This window comes from Sminthopsis crassicaudata, chromosome 2, assembly GCF_048593235.1.
Source record: "Sminthopsis crassicaudata isolate SCR6 chromosome 2, ASM4859323v1, whole genome shotgun sequence".
Lineage (NCBI taxonomy): Eukaryota > Metazoa > Chordata > Mammalia > Dasyuromorphia > Dasyuridae > Sminthopsis > Sminthopsis crassicaudata.
Genome location: NC_133618.1, coordinates 43,106,578 through 43,119,941, shown reverse-complemented (window position 1 = coordinate 43,119,941; position 13,364 = coordinate 43,106,578). Strand labels below are relative to the sequence as shown.

Sequence of the window (13,364 nt, the reverse complement as noted above, 5' to 3'; positions counted from 1 at the left end):
TATGTCAAGAATTGTGGAATTTTTTTCTTTCCCTCCAGTAAACCCTTCTCTGCAATCTTACTTAAATTTTGTGTTAAGCTTCCTTTGTTAAGGCATTGCTCACAGCCATGGAGTTTATTCATTGGCGCTGTAGCAAAAGCAGTGAGGTACAACCAAACAAACGGGAGTTTTTAGCTAAATTCACTTGATGGCATGTTCTAGTCACAGCCTGGAAAATTACAACTTTGTTTTGGAAGCATTTGATTATTTAAAGGAAGGAACAACTCTGCTTCTGAAACATGGTAGATTTGAGTTAAGAGGAAAAAAAGTGAAATCGACTTCAAAGACTGTTTCCACAGGCAAAGCCAACATTTAAGGCAGTTGCTTGGTAATTTAAGAAAAATTAGATCACCCAATCTGATTTTGTTTAAAATACCTCCCAAATTTAGGGGCATCGTGTTTGATCTAATTCACCTGAGTAATTGTCTTATTAAGAAAGCATTTATTAAGCACTTTCTGGTTACAAGGTATTTTATATACATTATTCACAATAGCCTTTGTGAAATATGAAGGCCTCCATCTTCAGGCTAAGGAAAGTGATTTGTTCCTAGTCATAGTCTAATAATTAGAGACTCCAGTGTCTGCATCTGTCGCCTTAGCACTAATTATATCATGCTGCTCTAAACTCCAGCTATGGAAGAGTAGCATTCTGAGAGGAAATGACTTCTTAAAAGAAATTTAAATTATCCATCTTATGGAAATAGTAGGGGCCTGCCCTTTAATTCACAGGAAAAGGAGTTTCCTTTATTCAAACAAAAACAAGTTTGTAGCTGGCATCTTGTTTGCACTAAAGGTTGTGCTAAGAAATATGAGATGAGTGTAAGACACAGTTCTTGACACTCTTAGAGCATGTGCTAGAGTGGGTGGTTAATGATCTGAGCTGATGGTTCAACAGTCCAAGAACTGACCCCTTCATTGGGAGCCAAAGTGACTAGATGCTAAGTAGTTCCCTCCCCTTCCTTCCATGATTGGTCTTATTCTTCCAGGAGATATCTTCTGGGGATCAATTATGTTAGGTTTGCTGTTTTGTTCTTTCCCCCCTTGAGAAATGAGGGAATAGGCCTGGGATAGGGCAAGGGGTGGGCAGGGAATCAAAAACAAGATTTTTTTTTTTCTGCTTGAGCCACTTGTTTAGTTTTGAAGGCTGGATCTGAATTTGGAAGGCAGCTCCTCTTCCAGGTCACCTTGGCTTAGAACTTTAGAGTGACTGCTCCTGAGTTTCTATTTCATTCACAAGGGCCTTTTTGTACTCTCCAGCTGTCTTTATAATCTTTCCACAGCTCTCCCCTTCCCTGCTTTGTCTGAGGTGTGTTGGGGTGAGTGTGCCCCCCCATACTCCCCATACTCCCATTGGGGAGCACGTTCATCCCAACACACCTGGTTCCCTAGGAAAATAGTAATAGAGAAGGACACATTTCACATAGTAGGCACTCAGTAAATTTGCTGAATGAATGGACAAGTGCCTGGACCTGGGAGGTAAACGCCCTAATGAACGCTGTTAAACCTGGATTCAATTATTAGCCATGCTGTCATGTGCAAGTGATTTAGATGTTTCTGTGCCTCGATTTCCCTGTTTGTAAGATGCGGGGATTTGTCTCCAAGGTCCACTGCAGCTCTAAAATGTATGCTCCCTTTCCGGGGCAGCATAGAATGTCAGACAGAATGGGACAACATCCACTAGCTCTCCCATCTTACTGACAGGAGTGACTGATCTAAAGCGTCAGAGCCCATGTCAGGCCAGCGGCCAAATCCCTTGTTCTCAGCGGGCCAGCTCTGCTGGCGCTGAATGGGAGGGGAGAAATTCCGGGTGTCTCTGGTCTGGGGACGGAGCCTCTCGCCTTGTGGCTGGCACATCTTCCCGGCGCCGCCGCACCTCCAGTGTAGGAGAGGCGCTTCCACAGTGGCGGACGCCTTGGCTTTGGTCCAGAAAGTCTGGCTCTGCTATTTGCCAATCACTTTTTCCTCCTTCGGCCTCAGTTTCCTCAGTTACAAATTTGGACTAGGTGATCTGTCCAGCACTGCCGCCCTCGGTCCCCTCACTGCCCCGGCTGAATCCCACCCCCGTCTCGCTGTGGGCTGGCGTGTGGGGGGGTGACAGGGGGTGGAGGAGCAGGGAGGGGTTCAGGCTTCCCTTGCCTCCTGTCCCCGCCCCTCCCGGCCGGTGCCGCGGCCACGTCTGGGAGCCACTTGTGCTAGCTGAGCTCCGGGACGGCAGAGACGGCGTCCCGGTTCCCGTCAGTGGAGGCAAGAGCAGAGGGGTGCAGCCCGGGGCTACAAGCAGGTACGGCTGCAGTGCTGGGACTGGGGTGGAGGGGTCAGCGCACCTCCCGGTACCGGGCACCCATCGCTCATCCAGGAGGAGCGGCAGCCTCCGGGGTCCCCGGGATCCCTCCTCTCGGATTCACTTCAGGCACCTTCACGTGCCTGTCCCCCGGGCGCCCGGAGTCTCGGGACAGCCTTTTGGCACCTCTCCCTCGTCACTTTATTTCCCTCTATCCCAAGATCGCTTCTCCTTGTGCTTCTGGGACCTTCTGATTGCTCTCTCTGCTCCCCTTTAAGGACCAAGAGCCTTCTTCAGTCTCTGGGTCCACTAAGATCCTCTCCCTTCTCCCTGCTCTCCCATAATCCAGAATCTCTCCATCTCTGAGTTCTGGAGTTCTGTCCTTGCCATACCTGGAGAATGCCCCAGTCTTTCCCTCCTAATCCGTTCATTTGGGGAAAGAGAGCCCACAGCTACGATGGCTGTAAATATATAGGAGGGTTTGGGTATTTAATGATAGGGACTGTCCATACATTCTACTTCTTAGAATTACAAAAGAATGGGTAGGATGTTATGTAATGCTGGAGAAACTGAGGCAAGATAAAGATTAGAGAGTTATAATAATTTAATTTATTGGAGAGTAAGTCACTTGACTGGATCCGACTCTGGTCTCCAAGTATCTAGTCTCGAATGTGAGATAGAGATTCTTTATAGGGAGACAGAAACATTGATATAATGGGGAGCAAATGGGGATGACATGCTGGGGAGGCACTGGAGATGGGAAGATTATCTGATATTCTAAAATATAAGATCTTTTATTCTTATCAATTATTCTGATGATCAAGAGAGAAGGGTGGCATGATAGCCTGAGGTTTGGGGCAGAATGACTGAGGTAGGGCAGTTCAAGGAGACTGTGGCATTACTACAGTTAGAGATGGCTGCCAATTCAATAAGTTATTATGAGTGCCTCCTCTGAAAACACAAAGACAAATTACAAGTTACTTGTCCATGAGGATTTTACTTTCCACAGGAATGAATCTTCAAAATCATTTATTTCATTTTCTTTTCTTTTCTTCCTTCCTTCCATCTCTCTCTCTCTCTCCTCTCTCTCTCTCTCTCTCTCTCTTCTTCCTTCTTCCCTTCTTTCTTTCTTTCTCTCTTTCTCTTTCTTTCTTTCTTTCTTTCTTTCTTTCTTCTTTCTTTCTTTCTTTCTTTCTTTCTTTCTCTCTTTCTTTCTTTCTTTCTTTCTTTCTTTCTTTCTTTCTTTCTTTCTTTCTTTCTTTCTTTCTTTCTTTCTTTCTTTCTTTCTTTCTTTCTTTCTTTCTTTCCTTCCTTCCTTCCTTCCTTCCTTCCTTCCTTCCTTCCTTCCTTCCTTCCTTCCTTTCTTTCTTTCTTTCTTTCTTTCTTTCTTTCTTTCCTTTCTTCCTTCCTTCCTTCCTTCCTTCCTTCCTTCCTTCCTTCCTTCCTTCCTTCCTTCCTTCCTTCCTTCCTTCCTTCCTTCCTTCCTTCCTTCCCTTCTTTCTTTCCTTTCTTTCTTTCTTTCTTTCCTTTCCTTCCTTCCTTCCTTCCTTCCTTCCTTCCTTCCTTCCTTCCTTCTCCTTCCTTCCTTCCTTCCTTCCTTCCTTCCTTCTTCTTCTTTCTTTCTTTCTTTCTTTCTTTCTTTCTTTCTTTCTTCTCTTTCTTTCTTTCTTTCTTCTTTCCTTCTTTCCTTCTTTCCTTCTTCCTTCTTTCCTTCTTTCTTTCCTTCTTCTTTCCTTCTTTCTTTCTTCTTTCTTTCTTTTCTTTCTTTCTTTCTTTCTTTCTTTCTTTCTTTCTTTCTTTCTTTCTTCTTTCTTTCTTTCTTTCCTTCTTTCCTTCTTTCCTTCTTTCTTTCTTTCCTTCTTTCCTTCTTTCCTTCTTTCTTTCCTTCTTTCTTTCCTTCTTTCTTCCTTTCTTTCTTTCTTTTTTTCTTTCTTTCTTTCTTTCCTTCTTTCTTTTTCCCAGCTCATGTGTGTGCACTCATTATTACTGGCACAACATAAACTTTTTTATATTTTAATGAGAATGGAAATATTTGTGTAGGAGCCACACTGCTCAGTGTAGAAATGGGGAAGATGCCAGAACTGGTTAAGGTGGCTAGAAGGATGAATTACAGAAAAGAACCAGCCCCAAGACTGGGCTAATTAGATTTCATCTAAAAATATGACTAAGGCTATTCCTGTTTATACTATCAAGTACCAGTCTAATCCCCTTCACTCCCAAAGTAGGACAAGGCTGTTACTTCTCCCTGGGCATTTTACATAGATTGGATGGATCTTCATGAAACCATCTAAGTGTCCAGAACTGAATCCTGGTGCATTCGAGGGGTGCCCCATGTGCTTTCTCTTTAGTTCATAGCAATGATATACATGGTCAGCACTTTTTCCCAGGTTGCTATGTTGGGTGAAGGGAATCAACCATAAATAACAATTCTGTAAGTTTCCCACCAGGAAGTGTGGAATTAATAAGGGGAGATTCAAGAACTGTGGTCCTAGGAGGGTTAGCAGTTCTTGAAACAAGCTTACCTTGGGAGCTGTGTCAGCCAAAGCAGAGTGGCTTATGGACACTTAAAGAGACTTTCTTGATGTTTCTGTATACCAGGTTTCACTGGAAATGAAATTTCAAAACAATATGGTTTATATCCATACATACTTTAAAGAGATCTTACAAATGTTGATTGGGATCCTGAAAAAAATCTCTACATAAGGAAGGAAGGTCAGGTTGGGAAAGGTAATAAAGTGGGAGAAATAGGTAAGGAAAGCAAAATTTCCCAATAATGGGAAAAATGACACCCAGAAAAAGGAAAGAGAAAGTCTTACTTCAAGCCACTGAGACAAGTGCCAGAGCTAAGAAGGAGACAGTTCTGGTATGCTGACTTCTGAATCTGGTACTGCAGTATCTGCATCTGTGGACATTGGATCATGGATCCTGGGCACTGATTTGCGTGTGTGTGTGTACTGAGTAGAGAGAAGGGGGAAGAGTAGAAGAATGTTGCTGTTTAGGATGAGTTATCCCTCTCTCTAGGATTTTTAGTGGCCAGAGATTTGTTTCTTAGGCCCTAAATAAACATCAGAATTAGAAAGAGTAGCTAGAAGGAGAAATCTATTTGTATCCAGCTGCCGTAGATAAGGTCTATAAAGAAATTATTCAAGGAAGGAAAGGGGACAGTACTCCCAACCAAACACCAAAGACTGTCCTACCAGAGACTTTCTTTACATTTTCTTTTCAATAAGTCTGTAACCTAGACCTGCAGTAATATCCCTCTTCTGTCTTTACTGAGCCCTACTTCCTGGCTAACCCTTACAGATCTCTGATTCCTCCCAGCTTCCTGGCATAGAAAAATCCTCTTTCCATTAGATTTCTTAGAGACAAAGATTGGGTGGGTCTTAGTGGCACCCAAAGCCATTGGGTTGACACTACCTCATCTTAAGCAACTTTTTCTCCTGCTTCATTCCACCTACTCCCCCTTGGCTTCCTGACTCTATTCCATCTTTTCTTCCCACTTTCTTTTCTGTCTTCCTCTTCTATCCCTCTTTTCTTTTTCTCCTTATTCCTTAGTCTTATTGGCATAGCCCACTTTGGATAGTGATTTGCTCCTACTATGACCTTTAGAGGCTGCTGCTTTCTTAGATTCAATCCTCCTCCTTCTCTAAGCTTTGGAACTCCTGAACTAGGAGATCTACCTGCCCACTGACACCAAGATGAGGGAAATCAGAGTCCAGCATGCATTGTATTCCACTCCCTCAGATTCTGAGCCAGGGCTCAAAGAGACAGACAGAACCATAGAAACTGACAAGAGCAGAGCTTTACTGAGGAACAAGGGAGTCTCTAATATAATAACAGCTAGCACTGATGTAACACCTTAAGGTTTGCTAAGTGCTTTATAAATATCTCATTTTACCTTTACAAAAACTCTGAGATGTAGGTGCTGTTATTATCACCATTTTATGGATGAGGAAACCCAAGCAGGTGGATAAGTGACTTGCTAGGGTAATAACTAGTATCTGAGGCTAGATTTGAGTTCAAGGCTTCTTGATCCTACTTTTACCATCTAGCTGTCTCGAGTTTTAGGAAGAAAAATTCACAGATTTGCTCTTCAAGCTGTTGCTTATCAAAAATCAACCCTTTTTCCATGACTCAAATTTCCCATCTATAAAATAGGAGGAGCACTATCTCACCGCTTCCCTATCTCCTAGGTGAGAATAATGGCGAGGAATGTTGTTTGGAAGATGCTTTAAAGTTTTACAAGTCTGGCTAAATAGGAATCCTTTTGCTGTTAAATAAAAGGACTATTTCCCCTTTCTATTTCTCACCCTCTAACTTACTAAGTGTAGTATCTCTGGCTTTCTAGTATTATAGATTTATAATTATAAGAGAACTTAGAGATGATTTGGTCTAATCCTTTCATTTAACAGATGAGAAAACTGGCTTCAGAGAGGAAAATTGTTACACTGGTCTCTGTTTTCAAAGCCAGCGCTGTTTCCAACAGAATGCGACAAGTCAGTTCAATTGTCAAATACATATTTATTCAGCACCTACTATGAACCAGGTACTGTGCTAGACACTGGAAGTACAAAAAAAAGTTAAAGACAGTACCTGTTTTTAAGGATTTCACATCCTATAGGGGGAAGATGACAGGCAAACACAAATGTACAAACAAGTTATGTGCAGGATAAATAGAAAATAATTAAAGGAAGAAAGACAGTGAAATTAAGAGGAGTTGGGAAAGGCTTGTGTATAAGATGGGATTTTAGTTGGGTCTTAAAGGAGGCCAGGAAAGCCAGTAGATGGAAATGAGGAAGTAGAGCTTTCCAGGCATGAGAGACAGAGAAAATGCTCAGAGTTGAAAGATGGAGAGCCAACTAGGAAATCAATGTCACTGGATCAGGAGTTCATGTTGGGGAGGAAGGTTTAAGAGAAGGCTGGTTTCAGAAGGGCCTTTCAGGCCACACAGAGAATTTTATATTTGATCCTGGAGATGACAGAAGTCATTTGAGGATATTGAGTAATGAATGAGCTGATGTGATCAGACTTGTGCTTTGGGAAGAGTGGGGAAGAGACTAGAAGTGGACTGGCCTAACCGCAGGTTATTTCAATAGTCCAAGTGTGGGTGATGAGGGCCTACACCAGGATGGCATCAGTGTCCATGGAGAGAAGAAGGCATATTCAAGAGCTATTGCAAAGATGAAATAGAACCCCTTGGCAAAAGATTGTATATGGGCTTTGGGAGATAGTGAAGGATGACTTTCAGACTGTGAGCCAAAGGGACTGGGAGGATGGTGTTGTCTTCCAAAGTAACAGGGAAAATAGAAGCTGGAGAGAGTTTAGAGAAAAAATACAAGGCCAAATTTAGACATGACTATTGGAATCCAGTCTGAGATGTCTGAAAGGCAGAAATGTGAAATTGAAAGATTGCAGATCAGTAGGAAGGTTAGGGTAGGATAGACTCATCAGCACAGGGGTGGTAATTAGACCCAAGGGAACTGATGAGATCCCCAAGTGAAGTGATATAAAAGGAGAAGAGAAGAATGTCCAGGGTAGTATCCTGTGAGATATCATGGACCCAATCTGGAAGAGAATCTAGCAAAAGAGATGAAAGGAGGAGAGGGATAGATAAGAGGGGAACCAGGACGCTGGTGTCCCAAAAACTTTGAGAAAAGAGAACATCAAGAAGAGGATGATCAACAGGATCAAAGGCTGCAGAGAGGTCAAGGAAGAGAATTTAAAAAAGGACATTAGATTGGATGATTAGTAGACAGGGCAGTTTTGATAAAACTAAAGAGAAGCAAATATTTATTGAATGCATACTTCATACCAAGTATTGTGTTAAGGGAGATATCAAAGAAGACAGTGCCTGTCTCCAAGATCACTAACTAGTTGAAAAGCCGAAACATACACACGTGACATGGTTAAATAAACATTGTAAGATAATATGATTATGTCCTAAATGGAGAGCTTTGTAAGAAAAGGAAAATAATACTTCATCGAAGGTTGTAATGATCTGGAAGGGTTTCACAGGGAAGATGAGACATGAATTGATTCCTGAAGGATAAGCAGAATTTGGAGAGGGAAAGACAGAAATGGTAGGAGAGCTAGCTAGGAGTTTGGATTAAATATAGCATGTTTGGAAGACTTTAAGAAACAGGAGCCCTATATAATAATAGCAAATAACATCCATGCAGTGCTTTAAAGTGCTTTAAATACCTGAGCTTGGATTTGAATTTAGGTTTCTTTGATTCCAGGTGCATTCTCTATTCACTGAAGCACCTGGTTAACATGACACAACTGAGTGATAGAAATGGCAGAGGGAAGGCTGAGAGCCTGACCTAAAATGGAACAGAGATGAGAATACAATAATTCTTCCTATACCACATGGTCAAGGTAAGCTAGGACTTCAGTTATCCCCTACTCCTTTGCAAGTTAGTTAGCTCAGGGAGTTGAAACTGGGCAAAGAACTCATTTTTATGTTTCCAACTCATTCATTCCTTTATTCATCTTGTAGAACTAATGAATTCTACTCATTTAAATTAATCAAGTTTATTGAGTATCATTTCTGTGTCCAAGGACCCCTCTGAGTAGAGAAGAGAACACGTTTCCCTGATCTTATGCAGTTTATACTCTCATTTATTGGGGAGACAGTATGTTCTAAAAGAAATATAACAACATAAACTGATGCTGAGCGAAACAAGCAGAACCAGGAATACATTGTACACAGTAACAGCAACAATGTGCAATAATCAAGTATGAAAGACTTGGTTCTTCTCAGTGGGTCAGTGATCCAAAGCAAACCCAATAGACTTTGGACAGAAGATGCCATCTGCATCCAGAAGAAGAACTAAGGAGACTGAATGTAAATCAACACATGTTATATTCACTTTTTTTGGGGGGGGTTGTTTTTTTTTAATCTCTCCCATGATTTTTCCCTTTTGTTTTGATTTTTCTCTCCCAATATGATTCATAAAGTAATGTGTATTAAAAATAAATAAATTTACTAGAAAAAAGAAGTATAATAATTAAAATGAATATTTTAAATTAAAAATATATTAAATTATATTAAAATTTAATTAAATAAAAATCATAAAATATATTACAGACCATAAAAAATGTATATTCTTGTTAAGGACTGAGTTTCTATGGTACTCATGTCCCTAGTGTTTTCTTAGGAATAGTTTCTGGGATGCTTTTCTGGGCCTTACTCTCTCCTCTTAAATGGCATTTACTTTCTTCATTCTAATTTAAATGCAGTTATGAATTGTTAGGCTCTTCTTTATGTGGATTGGTTTTCTTTACTAACAGTATAGATAATATAGCAATATAACACAAAATAATATCTATACTAACAGCATAGATCATACATTCCAGTAGACTTGGACAATTAGGTAACTTCTCTCTCAGTCACAGGTAAAGGTAAGGTAAAGGGGAGGAAAGGAATATGATGTGCTCCGGGTGCCAGGCAGCCCTGGAGATGATGGGTTGATCCTAAACTTCCCTAAGAAGTTGGGTTAAGGATAAGGGGGCATGAGATGGCTTTGGAGGCTGACTGGCCCTTATTTCTTCTGCAGGCCATCTGTGCCTGTGGTCTTCCTGGCCCCTGTGGCACCATGGCTTGGCCACGCATTTCCAGCAGTGCCATGGCTGTCCTCTTCATAGTCCAGACGGGCCTCCTGCTCTACCTGTGTACACACCACAACCACTTGCTGCCCTCCTTCAAGGAGAAGCCGGCCCACGTCCACGTGCTAATCCTGTCCTCTTGGCGCTCGGGCTCCTCCTTTGTGGGCCAGCTCTTCAGCCAGCACCCGGACGTCTTTTACCTGATGGAGCCGGCCTGGCACGTGTGGGTGACCCTCTCCAAGAGCAACGCTGAGGTGCTCCACATGGCTGTGCGGGACCTGGTGCGCTCCGTATTCCTCTGTGACATGAACGTCTTCAGCGCCTACCTGCCCTGGTACCGAACCCTGTCGGACCTCTTCCAGTGGGCTGTCAGCAGAGCCCTGTGCTCCCCGCCAGCCTGCAGCGCCTTCCGGAGAGAGGACATCACGACTGAGGCTGCCTGTAAGAGCCGTTGTGGGCAGCAGCCCTTCCAGGCCCTGGCAAAGGCCTGCCGCTCCTACAGCCACGTGGTGCTCAAGGAGGTACGCTTCTTCAACCTGCAGGTTCTGTACCCGCTGCTGACCGACCCCTCCCTCAACCTGCACATCATCCACCTGGTCCGGGATCCCCGAGCCGTGCTCAAGTCCCGAGAGCAGTCGGCCAAGGCCTTGGCACGGGACAACGGCATCGTGCTGGGCACCAACGGTTCGTGGGTGGAAGCCGACCCCGGGCTGCGGGTGGTGCAGGAGGTGTGTCGTAGCCACGTGCGCATCACCGAGGTGGCCATGCAGAAGCCACCGCCCTTTCTGCAGGGCCGCTATCGCCTGGTGCGCTTTGAGGACTTGGTGCGGAACCCACTGGTCGAGATCCGAGGCATGTATGACTTCGCTGGCCTTCGCATCACCCCGCAGCTGGAGGGCTGGATCTACAACATTACGCACGGCCAGGGGCCTGGTCAGCTTAAAGAGGCCTTCCAGATCACCTCTCGAGACGCTCTCAACGTCTCCCAGGCCTGGCGCCAAGCTCTCCCCTTCCCAAAGATCCACAGGGTACAAGAGCTGTGTGCCGGGGCCCTGAGGGTGCTGGGGTACCGGCCGGTTGACTCTGAGAAGGAACAGAAGGACCTCACTTTGGATTTAGTGCTTCCCCAGGGAAAGAGCAAATTCAGGTGGACCTCCTTTGCATCCTCTGATGCTGGAGAAAATTAGGACTCAAAGCCGGTCTGCACTTCCTGGGCCCCTGGGAAGCTTTTATTTATGCACGTTGTAAAATCATCAGCTACCTGGATTGTTCCCTAGTTGCCTAAATGGAAGGAGGGGCCATCTTCGAGAGAAAAACTGGATGATCTCGACAATGGATGAGGATTTCTCCACTAATACTCAGATTTGCTAATGCTGGGAACAGTTTTATACAAATAATACCCAATTGATTTATAATTGAATGGATATTTTTAAGTTCCAAAACACCATTGATTTTTCTCTCTTTATTATAATTTTTCTTTGGTTACTTTTCAGTGGACCAAATCTTTTATTTTCTTCCTACCAGTCCTCATCCTCTTTCTCCTGATCCTGGCCAATCTATCTAGCTGTAGCATGGGGAGAGGAGGAAGGGATGAGTTATATGATGTATTTTAATTATAAATTTAACTTTGATGAATGAAAAAATTGAACACATATTTTAAATCATTTCAATAATGAACCCATTTTCATGTCCAATAAATAATAGTAACTGGCAATTATAGAGTTAAGGTTTGTAAAGAACTTTTTATGTTATATGTTGTCTCATTCGTTATCTCATTCAATTGCCAAATCCTGGCAGATGGGTACTATTATCATCTCTATTTTACAGATGAGGAAACTGAGAATAAGAAAAGTTAAGTAGTTCCTTTCACAGCTGAGGCTAAGAAAGGTTTAATAGCTCCTTTCTCAGTCATACAACTACTAACTATCAGAGGCTAGACTCGAATTCTGATCTTTCCAGTTCTAAGTTTGGCACTGCACCACCAGCTGCCTCTATATAAAAGTATTATTTAGTCATTTCCCCTCTGTCCCCACACCATGTCTTTGTTCATTGGCATATGTCTTTTATGTATATATTTTATGTAGCTTTAGTCAATATATGAATTGCATTGCTAGTTCTAACTTCTTTTCTTTGCTATTTCATGTCTTCTCATATTTATTTGTGTTCTTTGTATTTGTCATTTTTAATGGCATTCAAATTATCCTGTCTGTACTGTGGAGTAGTGGATAGATTGCTGACCTCGTTGCCAGGATGGACACTTGAAAGTTGTGAGATCAGCTAAGTGGCCCAGTGGATAGAATTGCAGGCCTGGAGTTGGAAGGTACTCTTCTTTGTGAATTCAAATTCGGCTTCAGATACTAGTTGTATGACCCTGGACAAGTCATTTAATCCTGTTTGCCTCAATTCCTCACCTGTCAAATGAGCTGTAGAAGGCAATGGCAAAACAGTGTAGTATCTTTGCCCAGAAAACCCCAAATGGGATATAAAAGAATCAGACAGGACTTAAAAAAAAACAAAACTCAAAAGCAGCAAAGCTATAGACAATGGGCTACTTCTTTAAGCTCACTGAGTCTTAGGCAACCTCTTTACTATAAATTATAGGTGAGTTGTGCTCTATGTCGATGTGGAGAATTCCATATCCTCTCATGCTGATGAATTCACAAGTAATTAAAATATAATATTTCTTTACATTAATATACCACAACCGGTTTAGCTCCTCAATCATTCAACATTTTGCTTTTTAAATTTTTCATCATGTATAACATAACTTTGAATATCTTTACAAAAACAATGCTTTTAAAAATATATATTCTTGATACAAATTCCTAGTAATGAGATTACTGAATTGAAAATATGATCAATTTTATAATTCTTTTTGCATAAAGATCTATTTTTTCAGCATCACCAACAATATCTATTTCTTTACATTTCCACCAGCATTTAATTTTGTTATTGTATGTTTTTCTAGATATAAAAATTACCTTTCTTTGATTCACACTTTTAAAATTAATGAGATTTTTTTCCAAGCAATTATTTATGTAGTTATATAACTTCTTATGTAAATTTTCTATCCATATTCTTTTCCTATTGGAAATGAGGCGAAGTCTTATGTACCCCTGTGTTCTGGATGTCAGGTTTTTATCTTAGTAAAAATATATATTTCCCCAAATAATTGTTTTTTTTTAATCTTGGTTGTATTATTTCTCATTGTACAGAATTGTTTTGTTTTTTATATGAATAGAATCAAATCCATTTATCTTTTGCTAGATAGACCAGAATTTATCTACTTTCTAAAACAGAGCCAAATATATTATTACATTTTCTTCTAACCTTTCTGTGTGGTTTAAAAATAATTAATTTATTGATCTTGCTGAAATTTATTTTGTGATTTATGGTATGAGGTATAGAACTAAATTTGGGGTATGTTTCTGTATAT

General features: G+C 41.7%; 1 protein-coding gene across 2 annotated transcripts; it reads left to right on the top strand.

Moving 5' to 3' along the window:
- Positions 1-2,202: 2,202 nt before the first annotated feature.
- Positions 2,203-11,645, top strand: CHST6 (carbohydrate sulfotransferase 6). Of its 2 annotated transcripts, XM_074285014.1 has the most exons (2): positions 2,203-2,320; positions 9,880-11,645. In XM_074285014.1, the coding sequence occupies exon 2, from the start codon at positions 9,919-9,921 to the stop codon at positions 11,113-11,115; it is 1,197 nt and encodes a 398-aa protein (XP_074141115.1). In that variant the 5' UTR covers positions 2,203-2,320; positions 9,880-9,918; the 3' UTR covers positions 11,116-11,645. The 2 variants fall into 2 exon arrangements, with proteins under 2 accessions (XP_074141115.1, XP_074141114.1); XM_074285013.1 differs by lacking the exon at positions 2,203-2,320 and having other exon boundaries at positions 9,721-11,645.
- Positions 11,646-13,364: the final 1,719 nt, after the last annotated feature.